Here is a 26,593-nt window from a genome sequence, read left to right on the forward strand (position 1 = left end):
TGCCAGAGCAATGTGGAGAAGCCGCCATAGTATTGCTAACCCCAAAGGTTCATATATCATGAGTCAGCCACCCTCCCATCCACAAAAAAAAGATATCACGAGATTTAAAAAATAGTAAAGATTGGGTTGGTTTTATTAGCCTTTGGGGTTTTCTGCCTCAGAGTTCCCATTTCCCAGCTCTCCTCCACACTTATCAGAGTTAGAAGCTCGGTCTTTAAAATACGAAATCTGAGATCATCCTGTAATCAATGACTACAGCAGCTCTGACTTTCCAGAAAAGAAAGCCCACCAAACTCTCTGATACTCAAGATAGAATGGTAAAAAATGGCAATAGAGCCTTAGCGCAAGAAGAAATCCTGGCCCATGTGGTTTAAGTTTCTCTCTTGGCTTTTCACAAGCAGTGTAGTCAAAAATAAACCTAGTGGCAAATGGATATTTTAGATAGACAGTTTTGTTTAAAATAGATTAACTGTAAAGTATGTTTGTATGCTTTTTTTTTTTTTTTTTTGGTAAGGTAAGTTTTATGGAAGGCGACGGATAAGCCAGAGTGCCCGGTGCCTCCCTACCTGCTCCAGGGGTCCAGGCCAGCTCCTACTGCAGCTGAGGGGATGTGCTCAGCCTGATCATGTGTTAAAACTGGCTTATCTGGAAAGCAAACATTGGATGCTGGTTTGCTTTTCAGTAGCTAGTTTTGATCTAGGATTTTATTATGTTACTAACTTCATGTGCTATCTAGTAAATACAGTCTGTATAGCATTTGAGGGAAAAGGAGGAGAAGTTTGGTATTTTACAGATTAAACTTGACGGATGCTTGCAGAGATGTTCTATGGTTTGTTCTGGCAATGTCAGACTAACTCTTTTGCCATGTTCCTGGCACCCAACCTCAGTCACAGCCCCCACTTCTGACAATTAGTTTGTGTTTGGCCGTGCAAGAACAGGAGCACATGCAATTATGTCACCGAATCAGTCACTGCTGAAAGGGCAATTTGCTTAAAACCTGCTCTGGATGTGGCAGCTGTGCCCATCTAACATGTTCGATACATGCAAACGTACAAGAATTCGGTGGAATCAGCACTGTTCCTGACACCCACGAGTCATGTCTGACCAACCATTTCAATTCAGAAGAAAACCTGCGAATGCATTTTTATTGAAATTATTTGAAAATTTAGCAAGGCCCAGGTACTAGCACGATGGCCTGACTCACGCACGGAGCACTGCTGTTGACAAGGACTCTCAGACCGGCATCGCCCTGGGTGCTGTCTGGGTCAGTCCCGAGTCCGCCAGAAGCAGGCTGAGGCTGTCCCAGCTCTTCGGTCCAGGCTCTCTGCTGGAATAACCAACCAGCAGGACCACTCCACGAACTGCACCTGGTTAAAACATCTGGTGGAGAGTTTGTCCCCTTAACGAGGAAGAGGGGAGCATGAGTTGAGTGCTGGGAAAAAGGTTTGCTTCCTCCTGGCAGAAAAAGCGTAGGATTGTTGGGTTGATTAGGATTGCCATCAATAGGGAGTCTATAACATTGAAGCGGTTGTATCCACATTTGGCTGGTTTAAATTAGCTTTTTAGAGACTGTAGCTTTTAGGATCTGATTTATTCATATAGCATCTGTATAATTAGATATTTATACTGTATTCAGTCTATGGTGCACAAGTATCTGAATATGAACCTCTTCCTGGGGAGAGAGGAGAGAATATTAATGTACAAAACCGTAGGAAAATAAGCGTTACCTTCAGTTGCAATGGTTACGCAAGAGCTGGTTATAAACTAGTCACCTGGAGTTCAGCAGGTTTATCTAACTCGATTTGGGATCCTCCAAAACCAAGACCAGAAAATGGCCGTGGCGTGTGCTGCCGAAAACGTGCCCCATCTTTATGTCTGTATAAGGTAAATATGGTGCAACTTGTTCTTGTCTTCATCCAGCATCTGCATGAGCTTTCTGTGGTTCAGTTGCGTCCCCTCCGGTGAGAGGCACCGGGGGCTGTCCCTGGCTGAGCTCTGCGGCCGCCGGCGCCGTCCCCGCGCAGGTACTTGGGGGGGATTTTAAGAAACCTTTAGCTCAGCTCTGGCACCTCCTACAGTAGACCTGGCTTTGGGGAACGGAGCTGGGGTTTGCTTCTCTTTTTGTGTTCCTTAAATAGGAGAGAAGCTGGTCAGAAAAGGCTGGTGGGGTGTGAGGTGGGGCATGTCTTCGTGGGACCTCTGGGTGGAGGTCCTGGTCACTCAGCTGGGGCAGAACGCCACAGCTGCGTAAAATTCTTCACATCTGGGCATTCAGAGCCACTTCTGCACCCACGGCGGGTACATTTTAATAACTACACTCAAGGATTTGTGTAAGAAGGATGAGATTATCCACGTGACCCAGACTTAAAGGAATTCTGGCTATTTTAGTCATCTTACTTGGTATTTTACCATTATTCGTTTCAATTTGTGGCTGCAAGCTTGTCATCCAGCAGACAGCTTCCCTTTCTTTGCTCCTCTTCTGAGGACCTCAGTTGCAGTAGCATCAGGAACGTGACTGCTGTCTCTTCCTTCCAGCATCCTTTTGCTATGACATTCTGGAAGGTCTCTGTCCAGACACAAAGCGTGCCAGTGGCAGAGCCGCTCCGTCTGGACACCATCCCTTGCAGCCCCCCTGGTCGACTGAGGAGGGTGCTCAGCACCACTCTGGATGAGGCCCTTTCCAAATTCTCTGTCTCAAAAATCTTGCTGGAAAAGCAGGGACCCATTCCCTCCTCCTCTCCTGGACTAGGAGAGATGACCTCCTGCGGGAGCTGCAGAACCCACCTTTCTGTCCTTCTTCTGGTGCTTCTTCTTGGGTTTCTCGAATGTTTCCTCACTCTCTTCTGGAATCTGGCACAAGAGAAGCGAGGAGAGAATGGAACCCAGTACATACATGCCAAAGCATTGAAATGGTATCACAGAAGTCACAGCACTGATTATTTCCAGGCAGCCCCACCTGGTTTCTCTGCCCGTTCACCAGTTGGCCGTACCTTGCCTGGGTGGATGGTCCAGGGTGACCAGCGGTGCAAAGGGAAAAATGGAACAGGAGGGCCATAGAAGAAATTGTTAGCTTAGATAACGCTGAAGTAACTGGATTCTGACAACATGGCCACATACCCTGGTGTCCTACGCTTGCTGTGTCATGCTCCGTAGGTGACACATTGACCTGAATTTGTCCCTACTTGTCTTGTGTTAGGGGAATATGTTTATGCCGTAAGCACATGGATAAGTTACACCTGATCAGCCTGGTTCTGTTACCAGTGACCTAGAAGATGCTGAAAGAATGACGCCCAACACAGAAGGTGCTGAAACAATGCATTATCGGAGCGTTTTCTGCATTTTCAACTCCCCTGCCCTTTGGTGGCATTCCCTCTGGGTACGGCATAACACCACGTTTACCAAAACAAAGGTTTCAGTGCTCCTCCTTGACCCTTTCCCTGGAAAACGAGTACCTTTGGGGCAGCGGAGACAAGGCGCCGGTCGGACAGGACCACAGGGAAGCTGCTCCTCCTCGCCGGAGGAGGCCGGCGCGGTGCCCGGCAGCGGCGCGGGGCGGTGGGACGCGCTGTCCCCACGTCACTCTTCCCCGCCCGCGCCTCGGCGTCTCCACGCTGCCAACCTCTCGTTAAGACGAAGGCCGTAATTGCAGCGTTGCCGGCACCGCTCCGCGGCAAGGGCTGGAAGACGTCGGCGCTGCCTGATGCCCACCGGCGGGCGGGCGCGCGGGGGGAGCCGCTCGGCGGCGCAGATGCGGGCGCGGGGGTCTGCAGGGGGTCCCGCACAGCTGCACCTGCAGCATCCCCCTCCACCCTCACACCGGCACGTCCGGAGCTGAATCCCGGCGGCGAATCCTCGCCTGTCTCGGTGCCGAGTCCTGGCAGGGAGCTTGGCTCTCCAGCAGCCGGCATTAACGACAAAACCCAGCGCGGAACAACCGCTCTTGCCCGGTTCAGCGAAAATCCCCGACGTGGCTGTGTCGCGGCCAGATGCAAATTCATCGAGCGCTGCATTTGGAGATTAAAACACCAACAAAGATTTAATTTTTTAAAAAGGCTGCTCCTCGTCAGATAACTCCCCTTGTATTTTTAGCGGTTTGCTCTTGTAATCAACGGGCTCCCGTTAGCGCCAGGAGCCCAGCTCGGGCCGCGGGGCTGGAGATGCGTCCCCCGGCCGTGCCGGCGTGCCAGCAGCAGAGCCGCGCTCCCGAAAGCTGGAGGGTGGGAGCTGGACGATGCCGCGGGGGTCTCCCGAGCCGGGCTGTGCTGGGGGGCTGCCGGGGCGGAGGGGTGCGGGAAGGGGAGGGTGGCGGAGGGCTAACACCCCCTCGCCTTGCGTCATTTCAAAGCCCGGCGTGCGGTCAGTGCCTCTCCGGCGTATTTCTGGTGGTTATTAATAATGTGAATTTTATGTAAGATACACGTTTCTATTTCTGAAAAAGAGAAAAGGAAAGATATCCAGGACAATCACAGGTTCCCGAGCGAGGCAGGAAAACATATTAAAGTTATCTCAATGTATGTGTCGAATGCAAATATGATGCGGTAAAGTAATTAATTTTTCTTGTCATGTGTTGAGAATTATGTTATAGTTATGGGCTTACTCCCTGCAAACCGCATTAACTTCTTATCAAGTTATGTACAGTATATTTATACCGAGATTTTCCCATTCAGGAGAATGAAAGCGCTAATATGACAGGATCCAAATGAAGTTGGACTGTTCCCCACTCCGAGGTTGCAAAAACCAAACTGAAATCATCTGCAGTCATTTTCATGACACATTGGTCCCGACTCAAGGATTGCTTTTCAAGAGTCGCGGGTCTCTCTCCATTTCCGTGATCTAGAGACGTTGGCACGTGAAATTTTTAGAATGATCCGGTGCCAGTCAGAAACGGCTCTATGCTGCTGGAGTTAGGGGATTGTTTCCGTGGCAGGAAAGCGATTAAGTGAGATGATTTAAAGGTCCATCCAATCTAATTTTGCGGTAAAATTTGTACTAAAATGTAATGCTAGTTGTATAACTTTGTGTGGAGCTGTGAAACTACAGCTTTTATTAAGAGAGAAAACACCGCGTTTTACAGTTGGCAAACGCAGGAGCGAAGAACGGGCTTTATTTCTAGGTGCGTCTTAAAAACACCAGAAGGTGTGTTTTTTAATAAATGATCAAAGCGCTTTGCTGTTTTTCACCTCTGGAGCATTACCACTACCTAGGTTTGTAGGAAGCTAGGTTTCTGAAGTAGCTTTAGCGGCGCGGCCGACGCTCTGCCCATCGGCGAGGCGCCCGGGTCGGAGGAGCGCTCGCTCTCCCTTTCTGGCGGAGCGTTTTGTTGCGCGTTGACCTGCGGTGGTTGGGATTTTTGGCCTTATGTATTAGGCGCTGAGGGTGGTTTAAAGGTTACAAATGTGATCTTGTCAGATTGACAACTAACTGTTCTAATGAGGAAAAAATCCTCAAAGCATGAAATTTGAATGAAATGTGTGATTATAATTCAAGTACTGTTTACCCAAACCTCTGGGGACCTCCCGAATAAATGCAGAACAAGTGAGTTAGATAAACCTCCGCTCATTCTTTCCCCCCCGGTCCCCCCCCCGCGCGCGCAGCCGCGCACGCCGACCCTATAGATCCGGGTGGAAAGTCTGAAAGAAAACTTTGCCGTCGCCCAAGACGACAGCTCGGAATTGACATCGCCATCTCTTTGTCGTTGATTAATACTGTATGTGGTGCGTTACCACGTCAAGGAGTAAGGAAATAGGTGCTTTGAATTATTAAAGTTGAGCCCGGAGACTGGCTGTATGCTCGGATGGCATTTGCTTCGGCATATGCAAATGATTTAGTTTCATTTGGGATCAATTCCCAGGGGCCCTCCTTTCCTGTGATGCTCTGAATTTGGCAAGCTCAAGTGAGTCCCGACGTTTGGGGGGGGGGGGGAGGTTGGATCCCCCCCCTCCTTTCCCCTATTCCCCCCCCCGCCGTTGGCCGGGCGGGCGCGGGGCGATGTTTGCCGGCAGGGCCGGGATATTTATTATTTAAAACCCACCAAAAAAAAAAAAAAAGAAAGAAAAAAGTGGGGGGGGTGCGCGGGGCTGCGCGGGGCGCGGGCGGGCCGCGGCAGCTGCGCACAATGCTGGGAGCGCGCCAGCAGCACGGACAGATGGCGGAGTTATTAGATGTGCATCATACGATTCCCTTCCTGCCACTCGCTTTTTAATCAAATTAAAACAAAAAAAAAAAAAAAAAAAAGGGGAAAAAAAAAAAAAGGGAGAGGCGAGCGAGGGAGCGGGCGAGGGAGAGGGGGAGGCAATTAAGCGCATTTGTATTCCGCTCGGTAATGGGCCCGGCTCCGCGGCCCCGCGGGCGGCCGGCGGGGAGCGCGCCGGGCGGTGCGCGGGGCGGTGCGCGGGCGCGGGGCGGTGCGCGGGCACGGGGGCGGGGGGGGGGCGCCGAGGTTGGAGGAGGAGGAGGAGGTAGAGGAGGGAGGCGGGGGGGGGGGAGCGCGCAGCCTCCGCCCCCGCGCGGCGAATGGTCTCGCCCTGCTTTGCATATCGAGCGCGCCTGGCCCGGCCATATGGGAACATGCGAGTGGAGGAATTGTTGTGAAAAAAGGGAGAGCGAGTTTGAAATAAAAGTTGCGAGAGCGGGAGCGGAGGGGGACGGCGGCGGCGGGACCATGTACTGCGCATACACGATCCCCGGCATGGGCGGCAACTCTTTGATGTACTACTATAATGGGAAAGCGGTAAGCGGGCGCTGCAATTAAAGGTGTAATTTGGACAAGTTTTATGGCGGCGGGGACGAGCATCCTCCGCGCCGCGCTCCCGGGGCCCGGCCGCCGGGGGGGCCGGGGGGGGCCGGGGACACGGCCGCCGCTTTTTGCGAGTCAGGGCGGGTTTGGGGGATTCGCTTTTTTTTTTTTTTTTTTTTTTTTTTGCTTTTGGGGGCGTCTGGTTTGGTTTGGGGTTTTTTTTCCGGCGCGCCAGAAAGTCCGCCCGGGCTTAAAAGTTTGGGGTCAAGTCGAAATAATGCAAAGGGGGGGAAAACAAAAAAAAACCCCAAACCAACCAAACGACCCACCACCAAAAAAACCAACCCGGGGGGGGAAGGCGGGCGGGAGCGGAGCGGGGCTGCGCGGCCGCGGAGCGAGCGGGGCCGCGGACACGGAGCGGGAGCCCGGCTCCCAAAGTCCTCCTCCGAAAACGGCAAATGACAAAAAAAGCCCCGTTCCCGCCCGCGTTGGAGCGACTTGCCTGTGCCGCCTGACTTCGGTCCTTCCCCCCCCAACAGAAACGCTTTATTTAAGAAAAAAAAAAAAAAGTGTCTGGTATTTTGTGCATAACCCCAGCAGAAGGTTTATACTTGCCATCTGGAGGTTTGTTTTTTTTTTCTCTGGCTGGGTCTTGAGAAGGAAAAGTATTTCAGTATATTTTAAAATATTTGGGGGGGGGAGGGGGAAGGGCGAGGTAAGGAGGGGAACTGTTGCTGAAGGGAGAGGAAAATAAAATTTGGAAATGCTGGGAAGGGAGGGCAGCGCGTGGGGGGAGCGGGCTCCGCAAACTGCTCCAGCCTGTGTTCTTTCAACTTTCTTCCCTTTCATCTGATACCAATCAGGGCGGCGTAGTTAGGCCAAAAGGGAACTGTTAGAGTTTTAACCCAGGCCCGTTTCGGATGGAGTGGATGGAGCAAACTAATTATCCTGCCCGGGCGTGTGTGAATGTGTAGGCATGTGTGCCATAGACCAGCGTGTGTTTATAATACATCCAGCTCGAATTGTTTCGTACGGAAAGCCGCTCTCATGAATGAACATCTGTTTGAATAACTGAGATTTTTTTTTTTTTTTTTTCTAATATGCTTACTGGCGAGAGTTGTGGGCCTCATCTTTTTTTTTGAATATTTTGCAAATAATGCGTTGCAGTAATGCGGGACACTTGATCTGTGAGTGGAAACCAAGGGAATTTGCGCAGGAAAAACAATTGAGATTTAAAATTATAAAAATGCAAAAAATAAAGATTCGTATAATTTACTGCAGGGCCTTTTTTCCCTTTTTTTTTTTTTTTTTTTAATTAGCTATCCCTATTCCAGAGCGGTTCAGGCTACACCTAAAGTCTACCTGACATTCCCATGCATGGCAGGGCCGGCCAGCCTCAGGAGCTTTAAAAGCAAAAGTTCCTAAATGCTGCTATTCATCCTCAGTAATAAAATCCTGGCGACAGCAGCCTGTGCGCAGGAAGCAGCGATGCACAGTGCTTGCACAGCGTCAGGGCTACGGTAAACAATTTTCGCCACTTAGACCAACTTCATTATTCTTTGGATTTCTCTCGCGGGGGGCGAGATGGGGTGCTCGGTAAGGGAAACGGAGGTGGGTGTGGGAGCCGGGGCTTTCCTTTTGTTTGGGGATTTTTTGCCTTCGTCCCAGTTGTCTGTTTTTTTGTTGGTTTCTTTTTTTTGAGTAACCAAACGGAGAAAGCAAAACGCCCAGCCTGCCTAGCGAGCGGCCCCACGGTCCGTGGCACCAAGGCTGGGAACGCCGAGACCGTGCCGTCGTCCTGTCGTGCCAGCCGCCTGTCGTACTTGCATAAAACTGCAGAACGTGACATCATAGGGCTAATAAACCCCGCTCGGCTGCCGGGCCTTTCCCCCCGTTCTTTGTGTTTTTCCGAAGGTGGGACCGGTAAAACCCAGGACGGCTCCGTCGTGGGAGGTGCGTTTCTGGGCACCGGTGGAAGGTGGTCGCGGCCAGCCCGCCCGGGCTCGGCGCTCGCCCGCGCCGGGAGAGCACAAAGAGCGGGGCGAGGGTCCCCGCGCCGCCCTGGCAGCGCTGCCCGCTCCTTCCCCGGGGTCGGGGAAGAGGCATCGGCCGCGGCGAGGGAGTCGCGGGAGCCGGGGGACGAGGCCGGCACCGCAGCCTTGGGGAGGGGGAGAAAGTATTCCCGCGTCCGCTTGACAAACAGATTTTTGTGTTTTATAGAGCCGGCATTGTTCTGGCTCCGGTTCCGCATTGTGCGGCTCTTGATGTGGTGCCAGGCATCGTGCGGAGATTGGGGATGCCATGCATTAATTGTTCGCAACGCCTCGTCGAAAGGACCCTCGGCTCTTGGGGCTGCGCAGCTTTCGCCCAGTTGTTGGAGCGGAGCGGGGGCTGCTCTGTCTCACGCAAGTTTCCTTGTGCAGGAAAGATAGAGTTCTGAATTCCTCCCCCCCTCCTTTTTTTTTTTTTCCCCTTTTTTTTTTCCCCAGTGACAAGTCAATTACTTGTTTAAATTCAGTTTGAACTCTCTGAACTGCGAGCAGGCAGCGGAAGCAGGTCTTCCCTGGGAATAAACAAAAGAAGAAAAAATGCAAAATCATTCCAAAGCCCTCTGAATCGAAGTTGCTGTGGGAAGAGGAGTGCAGTTGGGTACAGGAGTCACAAAAATGGCTGGAAAAAAATTAAACTGCCATAAACGCAAGATTTGCAGAACACATTTTCTGCAACTTGCCTTTTTTTTTTTTTTTTTCTTCTCACTCGCAGGGTGTTTTAGGAGAGCTCACTCTATGGGAGAGCACTTTTTGCCTTTAACTATTTACTGATATTCATCGGTAAGAAATCTTTTCCTTCACATCTCTTGCGATAGAGGATATTTGTTTTGGAAGATCTTAATAACAAAACCTGGCAGTGTCAAATAATAAAGATAAGCTAGGGCTTGGTGATTACATTGATGGTGTAATATATAAATGTTGGGCTCTTGATCCACTTGTTTTCCCCTAAAATATTATAAAAAAGACATTTTAGCAAAGGAGTTAGAAGTGTGCACCGTTACCTGCGATTAACTGGATTAACACTTGGATTACGTTGGAAGCAATGAAACAACAAGAGCCATTTTTTTTTTTTTTCCTAAGCCTTGCTTCTTGTTACCCGAGATGCGTGTGGTATTTTAGGACGTGCACATTACCTGAAAGGGGATGGGGGCAGGATCACTGTCTAAATTTGATTTTCAGAATTGCTTATTTTCAATTGCATCTCACTGAGATTTTAATAAAGTATTATTTGGTCATAGACAATATATTGAAATGCATGGAACTATAAAGCAGAAATTATTGCAAATGGAAATGAAAAACAAAAGTGGCAAAATTTTCTTTTAATGGTATCTTAAGATCACATCATCAGCTCCCGCCATGCGCATGTGTTAAATCATATAGGGAAACCTATAATTATTGTAATTGCTCTTTTTGCTTTATCCTAACAAGCTTCAACCCATCTCTCAAACTAGTTGTTTTGAAATAGTTATTTGTCAAGTCATCAAATCACAAAAAGTAAATGCTAATGAGTTTTTCCTGTTTACATTCTGTCTGCTATTCTTATTATAAAGCTTTTCAACTCCATAAAGTTCCTAGATGAAGATGAATGCTCCATGGTATCATTCCTGCTAATAGGCTAGGCCAAAGAGTGTAATAATTCCATGTACCACGCTTAATAATGACAAGTGAGGAGTTGTGAATGGCACGAGGCTGGCGTCGCCCTGGGAACGGCGCGGAGAAAGTTTTCTTTTTGAGCACGAGGAGGAAGAAATCTCGAAATCGAAGCGAGAGACCCTGGTACTTGCACCCTTTTGGCTGAACCGGCAGTAATTCAGCGTGATGTTTATGGTTCATCTTTGTTTAAAGGAATGTCAGCGTTTCATTTGCTGGGGATATTGGAGTACTGACACACAGATCATAAAAAAAAAATTTGTTAGCAAAAGTTACAAGATACTTGAAGCCATTTCCAAAGTGTAGGCATAGATTTTGTAACAAAGTAACACTAAATTTACAACTCCTTCATCAAACTGCATCCACCTATGGGTGGCTCAGCCTTCCTGATTAGAAATCCGTATGTGTATGTATATACGTATGTATATAAAAATGCTTACTCTTCTCGATATTGTGAGTAAAAGCCAAAATATCTGGAAGACTTTTCCAGTATTTGTGGCGTTTATGGAAGGGCTCTATGTTTACGTCATAAATTAAGGCAGTCTCGTAGGCTCCCTACTGATAACAAGAAAACAAAATTTTGTAAAGTATTTAGCTGTATATATAGTCAGATACACACACATTTTGACAGAATCAGTGGTTTTGTGCTTTACCTTCTGGAGGAAGGGAAGGGAGATAGAACAAATCTATGCTGAATCTTTGGGTTTGCAGAAATAACTGTAGCACTGTTTTTAAGGGTCAGGATACCTTACTGTTCAATTAAAACTTACACTTGGCAGGTCTGATTGCTTTCTTCCCCCTGTACGTGATGGAAATCTAAGTGGCCTCGTGTTTGCAAAGCTGGGTTTTGCTGAAATATTTTAGGAATTATTCAAGCTCAGTATTCTTGCAGGATGTTACGTTGAATCTTAGTTTTAAATATGCTTTGCATATGCTGATCAGAAGTGAACTTCACCTCTTCATCTGTGCCAGTTTGGAAATTATTAAGGTGGTTTTTTCTCAAAAAGAAATTATAAATAGAATTTTATTTTATTTGGTTATAGATTGATGGTGGACATGGAAAATGATGTTAGGGTGTTGACATCTTTTAATAGTGTCTATTATGAGCTGCTTTTTTGTGGGCAGGGCTGGGGGGGTTAACAAAAGATCTAATGGCTGGTGCAGTCTTTAAATACCTTTCCAATTGATCTACAGGAAATTGTGCAGAAGAATTGTTTGTTTCCTGTTTCAGTATAAATCTGGTTTGCATTATACTTGGTTTACTGTAAAATTGCCGTGGCACTTTGGAGACATGGGATTTGCTTACTTTGCACAGGGAATTTATTTTGAAAAGTGAATATTCGAGCCTATATTGGCCAGTTTCTTTCTGATTTTACGATACCGTGTTGCTCGTGGAACTTTTTTTTTTTTTTATTATTATTATTGTTTTTTTTCAGCCGGCCTTTGAAGTTTGTCAGCCTGCCGGGGTGGTGGGAAAGGTGACTGCAGTACAGTGCCTGCAGCTTGGTGGGGAAGGTAGCAGAGAGTTGGTCAGCCTCTCTGCAGGCACAGTGAAACTCTGCTCCAGGGACAAGTCACCTGCACGGGATTGCCCTTCCTTTGGATGGATCTTCCTTTCTTTTTCCTTTTTTTTTTTTTTTTTTTTAAAAACAACAAAGGAAGATTTTTTTTTTTTTTTGTGAAGATGATCTAGTCAAAACTTATGTGCCCGTTTCTCAGGCTGCCCTTTGCAGTGCTGCTGTGATGAGTTTGCTGCCTAGCTCTCCAGCCTTCCTCCTCAGGCACACAGCGTGCTGCACTGCCTGCACTGCCAGTGCATCTGGTAACTGGTCGGGTATTTTCTCAAACAGACCACTAGACATGAGCTTAAAATCATCCTTTCAAAATCCTGGTGCCACAGAACTGTATTTTAAGACATCCTTGCCAACACTCAGAAATAAAAAAACATAACGCACTTCTGCTGAAAATAATCTCGCGTACAGCAAGAAGCTGTATTTAACTAACACCGGCTAGGGTGTACCCAGTGTTTTCTTATCAAAAGTGTTTGTATTTATTATTCTTTGGTTAATGAAAAGATCTGCTATCACGGAAAGCTGAGATTATTACGTCAGAAATGATCTCTCCCTCTGTTGTGTTCCTTTTTACGGTGGAGAAATTCTCAGGCTCATTAAAAAGTTTCTGTGAGTCTCTCGGGGCGCAGTGTGGAGACTGCATTCTCAGGCCTCAGCAGGTATCTCCAAATATTTAGCATCTAGCTTTGTTGGGGCATAGCAAGTCAGAATCCTCCAAAAGCAGAGATTTCATTGGGAAATGTTTCTCCCCCAAAATTCAGGGCAGGTCTTGCTTTTCTTAACTTACTGAATTTATCTGTCTCCATTTGCAAGTTTTTGGGGTTGGGTTTGGGTTTTTTTGTGGGGGGGTGGGGCGTTCGCTTATTTGTTTGTTTTTTCCTTGTTGTTGGATTTTTAGTTGGTTTGTTTTTCCTGAGAAAGTATTATTACAGTGTTATCTCCTGTAAGTCAAAGGGACTTTCAAAGTTGGAAGTTGGCTACAGGAGGAGCAGAATCAGACCCTTGGTCTTGAGGGATTCGTCCCTTTGTGCTGTGGGTTGTCTGGTTTCCTAAGGCACAGCTTCAGCTTTAGATGCTCTCAGCTTTTCCCAAGCAGAGGTGTCCACGTGAAGTGCAGCATGCAGAGCACAAATCCTCCGTCTACATTTTAAACTTGTGTGCACACAAATACAAATACACTCTGCAATTTGTTGTGTAAATTTGGTACTCGAGCTTTGAATTCCTTCCCCTATAAGGACTTTAGTTTTGCCTACAAAATTAATAATATTTAAAAAAAACCCAACAAACCCTCCCCAAAGTTTGAGTAGAGGAAATTTCATACACCTGCAGAGCTTTATTAGGTGTCTGCACAGGAGTGGGACTGGTGCGAGAACTCATGTGCACAAGATCAAATTGTTCTTTAAACCGTGTACTACTCTTTCCGTAATGAAAAGCAGCTGAACAGAAGAAGAGGGGTCTCTAGCCCCCAGACGGGGAGGGATCGAGCCGGGTGCTGCCCGGGTTCAAGGGCGACAAAGCCCGGCAGCCCTCGCCCCTTGTTCTCCGGAGACCCGGGGCCGGGCTGGGGTACGGAGCGAGTCGCGTCCCCGGCGCTGGGACACGGTGCCGGTAATTGGAGGGGCCGCGCGGGGAAGGTTGCGCCGCAGCTGCTGCCATTGTAGCCGACCCGGGAATGAAAAGGGGATGGGAACAATCCCGGCTAACATTTGACTTGGCTTTTTCACCTCTGCAGCCGGGAGGGTGAGAATCGCAGAGCAGCAGTCGGTGTGCACCAGCCACAGCCCTGACAAAGGGGATGTCCGCTGTGAAAAACAAATCTTCCTGCTTTAAAAATAGCTCTTTGCTCATGAAGTGGCCTTTCATAATTGCAGTTACAAGAGTTTATCCAGCATCTGGTGAATCATCGTTATTAAATTCTGTTATTAGCCTATACGTTGGGTTTCTTTTTTTTTTTTTCCCTGAAATCCATGATAGCAGCAGTCGTGCCTCCTGGGAGACACAGTGCACAGCTAACTCATCCCTCAAGGACAACCTCATGGAAAAGGTCTTGTGCAGAGTATTCAGCGGCCCCCCCCCCCTTTTTTTATTTAAAAAAAAAAAAAAAGCTGAATTACTCAATGGCTTTCTAATGAACAAAACAAACCAAATTGATGTAACATGCATATTTAAACCCATTCAGTTAAGTACTGACGTGATTAAAATAATCAAATGTATTACTTAAAAAATTAAAAAGGTTAAGTTCTGCACCCCATTATTTTATTGACTTTTAAATATAAATTGCAGAAATGTTTACATTCCTAATGGCATTATGAAGCTAAACCGGCAAATCGGAGGGAAAAAGTTGATTGCCCAGCATATTATTATTAGTGCACCTGTCACCGCAGTCGAGTTGGCTGCGGAGCAGCACGGGGGGCGAGGGCTGTGCTCCCTCGGCTGCCTTTGTGAGCGGTGGAAGGGCTGGAAGGGACCGCGAGTGTATCTGAAGCGGAGGTTTGCTTTTTGCAGTGGCTCTTTCTTGCAGTCAAGTGATTAACAGGCTTTCAGAAATCTTACGCAGCTTAGAAAAAAATATGCAAATAGAGGGAGAGGTAGAACTCTCCGATACCTGCTGCATGAGGTCCCTGCAAGCAAATACAGCCCAGATAAAGGCGTTTGTGTGGGGACTGAATGCCCGTTACACACAATGAGAGCCTGTATTTTTCAAAGGATTTGTGTTATCGTCAGCAGAGCGCATTAATCTAGGTGAGAATCCCAGCTAGGTAAGGCTAAAGCAGCTTTATACAGTTGCTGTCAAGTGCTGCTTTTCTGAAACGGGAAGCACACTGGCGTGTCTCCCCCTGTTCTTGCCCCAGCCGGTCCCCGATCCTGCTGGCATCCCACCGCGCCGAAGCATCCCGCCGTGCCCAGGAGATGCTCGGGTGCTGGCCCAGGAGCGCCCACGGCCCTGGGGGAGCCCATCGTCAGCCCCCCGGGCTTCCCTCGGCGAGGCAGCGCCGCCCGCCTCCCAGGCCTTACGTGGTTTTTCCTATTCTTTTCTGCACGTTAGCTAAATATTTGTTATGGCACTCTCTGCTGCTTGCAGTCTCTAGTTTGATTGCTGGGAACAGGAATAAGGAAATACGCCAGTTCAGCTGCTCTCAAATGTTGCTCTGCCCCCATGTAAAATAGGTAGAATATAAGAGCTGAAGAAGAAATGATTAAGCTATCAATGTCTTTTAAGTGGTGGTTGTTTGAGGTGCTTAGACAGTTACAGATTTTGAGTTACAGAAGGATTTGGATTCCTATGATTTCTGAACACCTGATACGTATTGCATCTCTCTTACATCCCCTCCAGCTTCACAGCAAAATGGTTGCATAAATACATCCTCAGTCTTGCGGTGGCTATTGGATTCCAGATTTTTTGGAATTAATGCTATTTCCAGAGTGAAAAAATACTCTTCAGCTGTGGCAGAGGGGAGGGAGGGGGGATGTAAGCAGAACACCAAATGTGTTTCTTGCCATTTTAAACCGTGGCCATGCCTACTGCAGAAAGCAAATCCTTCTGCATCCACAATCGTCACGGCACGGTTCAGCGCCGGAGCCCGTGACAAGATGTCCGTGTGCTCCCGGTGCCGGTCCGACGGGAAGTTTGGCTGGCAAAGGGAGGGATGAGCGTGGATCAGCCATCTTCCCCCCGTTCGGTTTGCAGCACATCCTTGCATGTGGTTTGGGAACGGGGACAGCTGCGAGGCTCCGAGTGATGGCAGCTGCCGGGATGCAAAACTGATTTTCCTATTGACACCTGAAAAAGAGAGGGGGTAGCGCTGAAAACTTAAATAAGGTAACGTAAGCTGATACGCGGTGCTTCGGGATAGTAATCCCACTTCCCAGGAGTCGGATAAGGAAACACAACCGTTGCTGGCCGGCGATGGTCAGGAACCCCTGCCCGGTCCCAGGACCCCTCGCAGAGGGTGCAGGGAAGTTTCTGGGCTGCCGGGATCCCGCTGCCTGTGAAGGTGCTCCCAGGCAAGTGTAGTTGCCAAACAGAATACTACTTTTTCTTTCCCACCATTTGAGACTTCTAACTTGTAAATAAAAACCATCTCCAGGATAAAACTTGCCGGTCGCTATTTTTATCAGGAAAACAAAAACAACAACAACAAATGGTGTGGATGTTTTTTTGTTTGACTTCCTAAATTAGTGTTTTACGAACTGTTCACCATTTCAGAAGTTAAACACATGTTGTTTTCAGTGGTTCGTTAGAATACAATGCTTTTGTGCTAATCTACTTCAGGCAGGTTGGATGCAAGGTGACCGGTCCCAGTTCAGTCTCACGTCCTGGTGGCCGATAGCCACCATCTGTTGGGATGATCTTATTTTCTTTTTTTTTTTTCCCTCTCCTTTTTTCTCCCCAGCCTGCCCTTCCTCACACCAGTGGCACATCTATTGGAAGGGGGGGTCACTTCTGATCGGAAAGGCAATGGAGGTGGCCACTGTTCAGCATCTGTGGGACTGTGGAGAATTCATATTCAGCACAGTCTTAGGAACCGTAGGATAATAGTCTGCTTCAGCGTTGAGAAAAAATAAATATACCCCCTATTCCCGGGGAGCACCATCTCCCCTGGTTAACGAATCTGCGAGCGCCGTGCCAGCACACATCTGTCTCGTGAAGAAGGGCTGTTGATTCTGCCAAAGCCAAGAGAGGGCACCTTGTAGGGGAAAATAAAATTACACATGTATAGACAGCTCTGTACTGATCACTTCTGGCAGAAGCCTGTTTCTGATAATCCCCCTCGCTGCCTGAACCACACACACAGATCTGTGGAAGTCGGAATACGAAATAAGTTCTGCTGCTCCGATTGCATGCAGAGATCTGCCACAATTTTGAGGTTGCAGTTGTAGATCTTCAAAAGATCTAGACTGAGGTCTTTAATTTGGTATGCTATTAACTCATAGGATGGTAATTTGCTTTCAGTGTCTTGGTGTCTTATTTATAGCCTTAACTATTTTTCATAGCAACTTTTACTGTGCTAGGGAAAGGAAAAAAGGGAAGAAAGATCCAGTAAATAAAATCACGCCACGTTAAACCATCCTTTTTGTGTCCTGTAGCTCTGTATTTGATCTGAGAGGAAATGGCAGCATTTTCAGTTTCCTGGGACAAACTCCATAATCCAGGGGGCATAGGCTGTGCCCGCCCCAGGTACGGCGCTGAGGGCTGGCCGGGGTGCGGGGATGTGGTCTGGAGCCTGGGTCCAGCACCGCAGCAGCCACAGCATTTATATTTTTTGCTTAAAAGCAGATTATAAATGCTTTCAAAGTACAACTGTTCTCTAATGAAAAATATTTGGGGAAAGTTCAGAAAGTCTAATGAAGAAAGACTGGACGGTGACAACTGGGCTGCTGGCTCAGTCATCTGCATTTCTGAATCACCTTAAATGAGTGTTTAAATATAGTGTATGTGGCTATGGACTTGCACTGTTGGTAACTTCTTGATGTCCATCTATGATGTCCAGCCTGAGGTCCCAGTCACCCAGTGCCAATTTATAGGGTCTTGGGTACTTATGTTGAGCTGTCATTTGCAGAAAAGGGGATTTTTTTTTTTTTTGTCTTTTTAATCTCCAGTAAGATGTAGACCAGATTCTCATAAGCACGTACATGCATGCAGTGGCTTCATTGGAAATATTCATGTGCTTAAATCTGTGCATACTAAAACTCCCAGCTGGATGCGATCCCAGGACTCTTACTTGCAAAAAAGAAAGAAGAACCATAAATACAGACTTTCATGTGTGCGTTGGTGTGTTTGCAGTTATCAGCGCACAGGTGGGAGCGCTTTCAGGTCGGAAGTTTTGAAAATTTCTACCTTTAGTGCTTCCTTCAGAATGGTTGGCTTAATGGTTTGGTTCCCTTCTACGTCGGCCACGGAAGTAACCATTAACCGTTTGAGAAACGCTGGCGACGGTCTGCAGGGATGCCTCGTGCGATTAATAAAAGCCCTCAATGGAGAGCAACAAATGGCAGCAGGCGTTAGAGGGGCTACCTGTGCCCGACGGAGCTTTGCTTCTGTAGGACTGGGTCAGTGGGAATTTAACCCTTTAACTCCGTGTCAGCAGGCACAGGCTCCCCAGTCCCAGTCCTGTGCTCCGGCCTCCCCTGGGGCACGATCCTGAAAAAGCCCTGCCTCTCCGTGTGCTGGTGCCAGCACATCCCATTAACAAGAGCTGGAGGACTTTTGAGCCCCCCTCTGGCATGGTAGGCATCTTTCTTCCTTTTCCTAGACACACGAGGCATTCTAACGTAAAGGTCAGATCTTACAGATGATCCACGAGCTAAATTCTTGAGTTCCTTTTATGCTTTCTGATAGCTCTGAGAAAGCAACTATAGCATGGTTCAACTTTATTTTTAAGATAGAGTTAACAGTTGTACCCCTGCAGAAACTGCAGGTCCCAGGCTTTGCCCACTCCTCTTTGTGTTTAAGCAAAGCAGTGTACACCCCAAGGGAAGCTTCTTTTAAGATTTATTCCAGTGCTGATGCCACAGCAGAGATGTCCTTCGGTCTGATGACGCCCATTTGCTAATAGGTAGGGAGTAATTGGTTTTCTGAGTAGCTCCTTTGCACTTGTGGTAGAGACACATTTTTTTGAAATACTGCTGTGTCAGAGTCCGAAGTCTGGTTCATAACCGTACTTACTTTGAGGTACTGATTACTACAGCTAATGACTGCTTTATTAGAGTAGGAATACCTTTGGCTTTGCTTGTGGCTCTCAACTAACAAGCTAATCTTTCACTGCTACCGGCAGCCCTGTATTCAAATGCCTCTTGTAATTTTTGGTTAGGATAGTCATATTTGCATAAATGCGTTCATATTTTTTAAAATTTCATTTTATACCTATCTTGTTTATCAGCTCCAGTGAGTGCACAGTCTTTTCAGACACTCTTTTCTTGGTGAGACTGGGCATCGGGAGATAACAGTGTCGCAAACTGGCAGATGCTTTATCCTGGAGCTCGTGATGGTGTGCACAAACCATCATTTTTTCCTTGCAATAATTATGGTGTTAAGAGGCATTTGTGTTGTGTGCTCTCTTTCAGCTTGCACCATGTTTGGTTCCTGTTATGCAAATACCGCTTTAAACTTAGAAATGCCAATTTGCATTAATATTTTGGTTTCATATAGCTAGCTATTGCATTGCAAAAACAAGTGCATTTTAATGAGCATTTGGCAGAATGTTAAAAAAAGATATGGTACTCATTAAATTCTATTCTATGAAATGCAGTAGTTTGTTGCCAAAAATCATTAGGATAAAATATAATGCAAGTTAAGGCCACAAGTATAGCCCTCATCAAAGAGTGCTGCGACACTGTGGAGCTGCAAAGCCATGGCGTCGTTTACTGCATCGTGCAAACTTCTCTCCCTAGCTGCGAAACAGGAATACTGTGAACTTTCAGCATTTCTCAAAACCTACTTGCCTGTCCCTGCGCCATCTCTCAGCGTTGCCATGTCTAACCTTCCTGCTCTAAGCAAGCTCGTGCTGGCGTCTGTTTGGTTCCTCTAATTTATCTGATCCTGCAGACTTTTAAAGGACATAAACACTAAATTGGAAAACAATATTTCATTCCCTAATGCATTTCAGAGCCCAATTTTGCAGCCGATGTTTCATTAGGCGTAGGTTTCCTTTGGCATCCTTGAAGCAGAGTCATGCATGAATCAACGGCTTTGTCACGTCGAGGAAGGACCTCAGCATCCCTGCAGGTCAGCGGAGCTGCTCGGGGGACTCCTGTGGTCGCAGGGGACCTTTTTTATAGAGTTTTTTGTACTTTGTCAAAATTCAGGCTGTATGCATGCATAAATACACAGACGTACGTGTATGCATCTGTCGGTGCCGCCCTGTGCCGGTGCAGCTCGCCCTCTCCCCAGCACACGGTGCCAAGCAGCTGAGAGCTCTCTGGATTTTCTGCCCCCTCGTCGCTCACTCCTCTCTGTACAAAAATGCCTCTGCCTGGGAGACGGCTTCACCCCGCGGAAGAAGGAATGCGAGCTGGGAAAGCTCGCCCTCCTCCGACACTTTTTTTTTTCTCTTTAAAAAATTTTTTGGCCTATTAATATTGGAAATGCTTCCAAGGCTGATACTTGAGAAGCTGCTTTTCTGTAAGCTGGCTGGAGGAGGGCTAGGACAGGGTTAAATGAATTCTTTTCTTCATTACTCAGAAGTGATATAGACTTTTCTTTGACTAATGTAGCTTAATTAGTGGTCAATTAAAACTGAACATTGTTGAATTGAAGTTCTTTGATCAAAATCCTTGGCATGGTCTCCCTTTCTTTAACTAGCCACCATCTTGAATTCATTTGGAATCAGTAGTGTAAACAAGTTTAAAACTGGTTCTTTTATAAGAAGTCAGCAGGCTTGTATAGCTGTGGTTTCTTTCTTTTCCTTTTTTTTTTTTTTTTTTTAACTTCTGTAGGCGGCAATTCAAAGCAGTGTTAAATGAAAACAGTGCTACACCCTGAAAAGTGCATTTTAAAAAAAAAAAGTTGCATTAATTAAGCAGGATTCAGTGGTTGCTCCTTGTTCCATTTCTTGTCATAATCTGTATTTTCTCTCTGGTGAATAATTTCATTATTATCTGAAATATATCTTGTTTCATAATTGGGCAGCAGTTGTTCAGAGTGTGTTCGGGGACTCCGCAGTCGACGAGCAAGCAAAAACAAAACTGGCAGAGAGAGGAACGTGTTTTAAAACCAGTACATACAGGGCCTTAGATTTAATTAGGGAAGTGCAGCTTTAACTTCTGGTGATGTTGAACAGCAATAACTTAAGAAAAGACTTGATGCATCATTGGTAAATTTGGCTTGAGGGGTTATTATAAGAATTACGTCTTAGAAGGTTTCAGGTAAGTGAATGTTAACGCACAAGAAGGGCACAGTTCAGATGACGGTCATAATGTGTCCTCTAAAAATATTTTGGGTTACATTTTTCTGGTTTAGTTAATTTCAGCAGTAAGCTTGAACCGAAGATAAAGATGAAAACGCTCGGTCATTGCTAAAAGCTTTGTGAAAAGTCGTTGTTAAATGCCCAGCTTTATTAAAAGCTAAATTGAGCTAGAACACGGCTATCAGTGCTGACAGTGAATAAAGGAGATTTTAAAACAATGTTGAGTTTTTGATCAGCAGAGTTCTCTCTATAATATGGATGAAGCAGGCTGAAATTTTAAAAAATAGATGTATTTATCACTGGCTTTCCTTTAAATGCAGTTATTTAAGCTACAGTGTTCATTTTTTATAATGCCTTATCAATATTATTTAGCAGCTAAACTCTGAAAGAAAACTATGTTGGGGGGGTGGTTTTGGTTTGGTTTTTTTTCTTTTTTCTTTTTTTTTCTTCTTTTTTAAGTTTTTCAGTTGTTGGGTAGGGTTTCCTATCCGTGTCCATGCTGGTTCCATCAGCATGCTCTTGGGCTGCCCCAGGCTGTCCAAGTCAACTGGAGCCCATGGGTTTGAATCGCAGCCCCAGATTTTGGTGTGTTTGAGTATGTGACACTATTCACGCTTGTAAGACTCGATTCTCAAGCCTGTGCCGGGGCTGTTTTGTGTGCCTAATTTGTGTGCACAATTACGGTGATTGCATAGCCTGGCTGTGTACAAAGGATTACGGAGCAGCGGCGCGGCAGAGTCGCGGGCACAAGTGCTTCATTTACATGCAGTCATGGTAATGGGGAAAACACAACTCGGAGCGTGTTTGAAAATCAGACCCCGAGAGTACCCTTCATTCAAAGTGCTTTTTAAACACTAGCAAACTAAACTTCTCAAATACAGCTGTGTGCAGCTCGGGCTATGAACCGGTGGAGCTTTGGAGCGGTATTATTTTTTTGTATTATTTTTTTTTCTTTCCGATTTGAGTCCGCCCATCTTCACATGACGGAGTTTGAGTTTGAGTCAGACTCAGCCAAGCCCAAATCTGCATGTCAACCTTCTGAATTTCCCATGTTCGCATTTAAACCGTGCAGATTCACACAGTCCTGATACTCTCGATATTAATCAAGGTTACTCAGAACCGCTCCCCTTCCCCAGCACGAGGTGCGCTGCGTAGGCAAGCGCTGCCCAGGCAGCGGAAAGCTTGCAGGCTGCTTTTCAAGTGCGATTCATCCCAGAGGAATGGGGTTCAAGGGGTTCGAACTTCTGATGCATTTACTTCAGCCTAGTACTGCGGCATGGACTTGGGCAGAGCAGAAATCTTTGTAGCCCAGCCTGGCTCTGGCTTGGAGCTGGCCTCCAGATTTCCCCTTCCCACCCTCCCCTCCAACCTAATGCATCTACCTCGTCTTTTCGATCAAAATATTTTATAACATAAGTCTCCGCTGGAAATCCTAATAAAGAAGTTTAAACAAATGACTTGCATATTTCCTAACTGCTTCTGCCTTGCTCTGGGCTTTAATTGTAGGAGGGACTAGGAGGAAATTGCTCTGCGGCGATGACATGAACAGATTTCTTCCTTTCTTTGAATGATGGCATTTTCAACTTTTAATCCCTTTCATCAGAAACTGGGTGAAAATCATAGTCCTAAACAATAATTAAAATAAAATTTCCATCTCTTGACAGAGAGAGAAATTGTTTATAGTAAATGTGCCTTTCAGCCTTCCCTCATGCCTTCTCCCAAAAGGGCTGATTAGGATGTAATAATTGGGGATGATAGCAGGAGGAAGACGACAATTCCATTTAATTAAAGATAATTTATTTTACTTTAACTTGGTGATGTCCCACATGAATAAGAGTAGATTTAGCAGATAGATTTATTAATGGGTACTGACATCTCTGCTGACATAAAAAGCAAACATTTTCTTTCCTCATTGTTTTTATTGTGTCTCGGCACCTGAAACCGCTGTCACCCCACTTCCCGCCGTTCCCGGAGATGAAGACATTTCCGCAGAGGGCACAGCTCGTGATTCATTACCCGAGATGGGTCTGAGGCGCTGGGTTCGGATCAGGACCCGCCTCTTCCTAAAAACCGAACTGCAGGAAAGCAGAATCCGGTCTGGGCTCCTTTCTGCTCGTCACCAAGACCTTCGTTTCCACTTGGGTCGGTTGAGCATCCAGTTATCCCGGAGTTCCCCAGTACACGCAGAGCACTGGGTGAAATCCCAGCTTCCCTGGGGGAGTGCAGCAGGTGCATCCACCTCTCTGTAGAAAGAGTGTAGACGTGGCACCTAGGGACATGGTTTAGTGGTGGACTTGGCGGTGCTAGGTTAGCGGTTGGACTCAATGATCTTAAAGGTCTTTTCCAACCTAGATGATTCTGTCATTCTATTCTGTGATTCTCCGCCACTGCTGACGGAGGGGTGGGCTGGAGCTGGGGCACCGGTGCCTGACGGCAGGCTTGGCGTCCTAGCTGGTAGTAGAGGAGTTTATAGCCGATCTCCTGGGGATGCTCCATCAGCCTTAGTCCTCAGCAGGGGTGTTTCCATCCCTAGTGCTGTCCGGTGAAGCACGGTTTCCTTTGGGTTGCCCAGTCCCTCCCAGTGCGCCCAGCTCAGCCTGCGCCCCCTTCGGTCCCCTCTTTCCCCGCGGATGAACGTCACAGCCCCGCCATCAGCTCTGCTGGTTGACACCCGCCGTGGGGGTACGCGGCCGGGTGTACAACCCACCGCTGTTGGGAGCTCGTGTCAGGACTTTAGGCAAACAGATAAGGTCCAATTAATGATAGTATATGCTTTAAATTATTTGATTGCACTGTGCTAGGTAGATAATGACCAGAAACACTGGAAGATTGCAAAATTAAGGCTCTTTTCTTGTGGAGAGATTTGAGAGGAGAATACGGGCAGATGTCTGATACATTCACTGTCTCTACATGTATTTGTAAACAGAGCATAGAATATTAAAAAAAAAAAAAAAACCCAACACAAAATGGTTCTCAATAAATGCAGTGGAGAAAAGGAAGTTAGAAAGCAGATCCCAAAAGAAGGAAAATGCATGAAATAGTCCTTTTCCTTTTCTTGTCTCTTCTGGGAACTCCTTTACTAAAAAAATAAATGCTTAGAAACATGCTATCTTACATGAAATGTGAATTAGAATTCACGTATGGAAACTGCCCCTGGAACTGATCCAAGTGGCACCTTTGTTCTTTTCATCATCACTTTTATTTCTGTTTTCCCACTCTTTTTCCTCTGCTCCCTCTTTATTGCTTTTTGGAGGTCTGGTTCTGCCTTGCTGAGCATCTGCAACTGTTAAAATCCTGGTAACTGCAGGATGTCGGCTTAATTTTTTAATTTTGTCCCATCTCTCCCATCACACCCCTGGTTCTTTGTCCTTTCTTCCTACCCACTCCCTCTCGATTTTGCTCTTTTGCTTCTCCTCCTGGAGACGTCTCCTGCTCCTCTCCATTGCCCTCTGCATCCTCGGGGTCCTTCCCTGAGCCCCGCCGCAGCCAGGCCCATCTAGCCAGTACTCGCCGTGAGGGTTGCGTGTTGGTTTACCCAAATCGGGTAAGTTGGCCAACTCTTTCTCTCCACTCTTGAGTCGCCACCTCCTTCATGGAGTCCTTCATGGACGCTTTCATGGAGTCAGCGTCTCCAGAATCTAGAATTTTCTCGTTTCGCTGCAGCCTCTGTTGCATCTTCTGTGCTGTCTTTCTATCACTTCACCCGTGCGTTCTCCAGATGCCAGCAGGGCTGGTGACGGCTGGCTCATGTCTCGGAGAAGCACAGCCAGAGTCGTGCTGAAGCCTGGAGTGCTGCAGGGCAGGTCTCTGGTTCTCAAAGCCTCCTCTGCTCCCGTCCCTCTGACCTGGCGGAGGCTGATCCCCCCGTGCTCACATCCATGGGGCCTGGTGGCTAAAAAAAAAAAGAAGAAAAAGAAACCCAGATGGCAAAGCCATGCCCAGCTGCATGTCACTCAGCTGTGCGGAAGGTTTTGTGTCTGACGCCGCTCTCTGGTTCTGCCCCTCTTGGCTGGGCTCACCGCTGGTGGTTCCAGGGATCCTTCTGTAATATGCTCTGGAAAACATGGAGGTCTTTCTGCTGTGCCCGTGACTATGGCCCATTGCTACCTAGTTATTAAATGTCCCTCTCCATGCATTTTTCCCTCGCTCTTCTTTCTGCTTTGCTTCCTATCTTTTCCTTCCTCGTCCCTGGGGCTTCCTCTTGCTGTAGGCAGCCATCTCCCCGTCTCTCCTTGGCCACTCTTTGGTGTTCTCCTTTTCTCGCTCTTCCTTTACTTTCCCTAACGCCTGCTGGAAACAGTTGGGCTTTGGCAAGACCATTTGGTGAGCTCTGGCTCCTGGTTGTCTGGGATCCCAGAGAAGCGATGTCACGTTAGAGCAGAATTCACCTGCGGTTCCCGACTGGGCTGGTGGTGGTGGCGTTGGCTCTTGCGCTGCTTTGGTAACGATCCGGGAGAGCTGCGTGATAAAGACAAATGGCAGAAAGAAATCAGAGTCTGAATAGAAAACCTCTGGGTCTATTTATGTTATTGTTGCTTTTTTAGAGCATGTATTACTGCACAGGGATGACATAATGTTGTAATTTTTTTTCTCTAATTTAGCTGACCCCTTTTTAACTTTGGGCGTTCACGAGATGCAGTATTCAGCAGTCCCATCTGGAAGACATTTTAACTGAACAGGATCTGCGGACTCAGAGGATCATATAGGGTGGGATAAGGAAAAAAAAGCCAGGCAGCTAATGTTTAGGGCATGCTGAGCGTAGGGCAGCTCTTTGTGCGAGCAGCGATTCCTGGTGGGAGCGGAACAACCAGTGCGCGGCAAGTAGGTGGTTTGGTCCAGATTGCAGCGTTTCACCTCAAAACGAGCTGTGGTTTGTAAATGCTGGCACTTTGTAGTGGCTTTTGAGTCAACGTCAGTCTTTGCGAGTTCCTGCTCGACGGCATTTGTACAAACGAGAGGAAACCCAGGGCCCGGCGGGGCAGAGCACGCTGCCCGCGCCGGAGCGGGAGGGGAGCCAGACGTTTTTGGGTACGCTGGGCCAGTCCCGCGCAAAATTCGTGCTGGTGGGAGCCCGGTGGAGGGAGCGCATCCCTGGTGCAAAAACCTTCACCGAGAGGCGTTTCGGCCCGCGGGGTCGCGGTCAACGAGTCTCGCTCGCGTTTTTTAATGAACGCGAGCAGCAGGAGAGGAGATAATCACGGGACCGAACCTGCCCCAAAACCCGCAGCCCGGAGCCGGGGTTTTCGGCGCGTGGGGACGGTGCGTGCCGGAGAACCGGCGCCGGTTCACGGAGGCGACGCGAAGGCGATGGTGGGATGCGTGCGAGCGCCGGGTCTCGCACCTGCGCTCGCTTTCCGCGGCGCTGGCCAACCTCTGTCGTTAACCCCGGAGAGCCCCCGGCCCCCCCGCGGGCGCTGGCGGGGGCGGCGTGCCGTACAGGTGGTTCCCCTGGCCGCGTACACTTGTTTTTCACGGCGCACCGTGCACTTAACGGCTCAGCGGGACCTGCAATTTCATACCTCTCACGGGGCCGGGGGGGGGAGCGGTTCGCATGTGCTCTTCTGCGTTTGGGGCTCATATGGTCTCAATTACCATTTGATGGCAACGCCAGGCCCGAGGCCCTTTCGCGTGTTTGTCCTGTGAGAAAGATCTGGAAGAGCCGACATCTGGTTTTGATTG

At 47.5% G+C, this 26,593-nt stretch overlaps 1 protein-coding gene across 26 annotated transcripts in view; it reads left to right on the forward strand.

Annotated features, from left to right (window-relative positions):
- The window catches only part of TCF4 (transcription factor 4), a 246,577-nt gene that overhangs the window by 167,509 nt on the left and 52,475 nt on the right, over positions 1 to 26,593 (forward strand). For 4 of the 26 annotated variants that reach the window (XM_069775322.1, XM_069775324.1, XM_069775328.1 and 1 more), the window contains exon 1: positions 6,511 to 6,730. The exons of 21 other annotated variants lie outside the window; for them this stretch is intronic. In XM_069775322.1, the coding sequence (XP_069631423.1) occupies positions 6,560 to 6,730 (171 nt within the window). In that variant the 5' untranslated portion in view covers positions 6,511 to 6,559. Of the gene's footprint in view, positions 1 to 6,510; positions 6,731 to 25,648; positions 25,736 to 26,593 lie in introns of those variants that run through there. One more of the 26 variants, XM_069775326.1, reaches the window with a different exon arrangement.

Source organism: Haliaeetus albicilla, chromosome W, assembly GCF_947461875.1.
Source record: "Haliaeetus albicilla chromosome W, bHalAlb1.1, whole genome shotgun sequence".
Lineage (NCBI taxonomy): Eukaryota > Metazoa > Chordata > Aves > Accipitriformes > Accipitridae > Haliaeetus > Haliaeetus albicilla.